The 2500-nt window shown below is 37.3% G+C and overlaps 1 protein-coding gene across 1 annotated transcript in view; it reads left to right on the top strand.

Moving 5' to 3' along the window:
• The window catches only part of LOC144960414 (uncharacterized), a 240165-nt gene that overhangs the window by 159974 nt on the left and 77691 nt on the right, over nucleotides 1-2500 (top strand). The window contains 1 exon segment of the mRNA XM_078893497.1: nucleotides 723-845. Coding sequence (XP_078749623.1) covers nucleotides 723-845 — 123 coding nt within the window.

Genomic DNA, 2500 nt, shown 5'->3' with positions numbered 1-2500 from the left:
ACATACTCTCTCTCTCTCTCTCTCTCTCCCTCTCTCTCTCTCTCTTTCTTTCTCTTTCTCTTTCTCTCTCTCTCTCGAATATACACACAAACACACATACACACACACATACTCTTTCTCACCCCTCTCTCTCTCTCTCTCTCTCTCTCTCTCTCTCTCTCTCTCTCTCTCTAGAACATACAAACAAACACACATACACAGGCATACTCTTTCCCACTCTCTCTCTCTATCTATCTATCTATCTATCTATCTATCTATCTATCTATCTATCTATCTATCTATCTATCTGTCTGTCTATCTATCTATCTATCTCTATCTCTCTCACCTCTTTTTTGTATTATAACCTCCTCCCATCCACTTTACTAGGTTCCCCCCCCCCCTCCTCCCCTCACCAACAATTTATTATGATTTATATCGTTTCTGTACTTTTATGTTTTACTTGGTTTGTTTTTGTTGTTGTCTTTTTTTAGCTCCCATTTCTGTTATTTTTAATCTCCTTGCCTTTATTTGGGTATTATTATCATTATTATTATTATTTTTATCATTATTATTATTATTATTATTATTATTATTATTATTATTATTATTATTATTATTATTATTATTATTATTATCAGTATCATTATCATCATCATCATCATCTCCTCAAAGACAAGAATCATAAATTTGCAAATGTTATAATATATTCTTTTCTTCTTTATTATTATTTTATTTTATTTCAGGCGAGGTCGAAGATTCTGATGCTGAAAGTTTTGAGAGAGTTCAGGGGCGGTAACTCTACACGACCCATACAGGATGAGGCAAAACACATGACGTCATCAGATAAAGAAGACGAGACCAAAGAGGTAAAGGGTGTTTTATCTTTAATGGCCTAAAAGTTATCAAAACAAAACATAACATAACATGACGTATGGTATCGGGCTAAATATGATGAAATTCGTTCAATGCCTTTATTAATAATAATGCTAAATATATTAAATTGAAGGAAAAAAATTATAAAAAATTGAGCTTTATATAGCGCAATATCCACTAAATGTGCTCAAAACGCTTTACAAGGGGTCCCTGGTCAACAGCAACATTTAACATGTAGGACGGAACATAACGCCTATTAGGCGATATTACAATTTTTCGGACAAAGACAGCGCTGTTAACGGCCAGGTACTCATTTTACACCTGAGTACGGTGAGAGAAAGTGAGTAAAGAGCCTTTTCCAAGGACTCAACTATGCGCCGAGTGCGAGGCTCGAACCCAGGACCTTCCGATCCGAAAGCGAGTGACATACCACTAGACCACATAGTTGGAAAGATAACAACAATGATTGACATGATAGATATAGTTATCCAACTTAAATGTACTCGTGTAAAACATTCCCTTTATTCATCCCATACGGAAAATTTGTCTCGAGGGTCTATTCCAAAGGAAGGCTGGAATAACCCAGGCGTCAGCCGAAGTGTAGCGCCGATAATTGATTGAGCTAGGGTGAGATGACTTGCTCAAGACCACACAGCGCAGCGGCAGGTGATCGAACTCGGTACCTTTCGGTTAGGAAGCAAAGGCCGTACCGTTGAGTAACACTGTATGTGTGATGTACGAGAAACAAAAATAACAATTAAATGAATAGATATACATTTATATCAAGACTAAGATGATTATTATCATCGCATACTTAATTGTCCTTTGAGGGTCCAGATAGCTCAGTTGGTAGAGCACACGCTTCACTGGACCAGCGACCGAGATCGAACCAGGTTTTTAATTTTTTTCCTGTCAACCCTGTCCACTCAAAAATTATTGGGTAGCTGGTTCTGTTATCTTGGCGGAAAGTACTTTTAGACAGTCTAGCGTCCGATCCAAACAGTAGCAAGCAATTGCATTTATTTGCTTCACGCTATAGAAACCGTATGAGATCCGGCTCTATTAGCGCAATGGCTCTGAAGGCCCACGACAAACTGTTGTAGTGACCGGTACTCAATTGACAATATTTTTTACAATGAATGTATTTCGACTGTCCTTAGAATACGCGCTGTCAAAGACTGCATAGACCACGAAAAAGCATTTGACAATTCAATGAAGGAAAGTTCTTCAAATGTATTTGATAATAACGAATATCAAGAGAAATGACAACAATAACTATATAAAACGTATTGATAAGTCAGATCTATTTGTATAGCCCACACAAATCATTACCAATCACATTAGGGAGATCTCAAGGTTGTATTTCGCCCCCCTTTATTTTACCAAGACTATGGGCAAAATAGTGAAAGTTACACTAAATTTCATCCTCTCTCCCTCTCTCTCTCTCTCTCTCTCACACACACACACACACACACACTCTCTCTCTCTATCTATCTATCTATCTATCTATCTATCTATCTTTCTTTCTTTCTTTCTTTATTTTCTTTCTCAGTCTCTCTCTCTCTCTCTCTCTCTCTCTCTCTCTCTCTGTGTGTGTGTGTGTGTGTGTCTCTTTCTCGTTCTCTCCTATCTCTTATTTTCTCTCTCT

Source organism: Berghia stephanieae, chromosome 15 (assembly GCF_034508935.2).
Source record: "Berghia stephanieae isolate SIO BIC M18660-M18661 chromosome 15, UCSD_Bste_1.3, whole genome shotgun sequence".
NCBI classification, from domain to species: domain Eukaryota; kingdom Metazoa; phylum Mollusca; class Gastropoda; order Nudibranchia; family Aeolidiidae; genus Berghia; species Berghia stephanieae.
The sequence above is the reverse complement of the archived record's forward strand: the minus strand, read 5'-3'. Positions and strand labels throughout refer to the sequence as shown.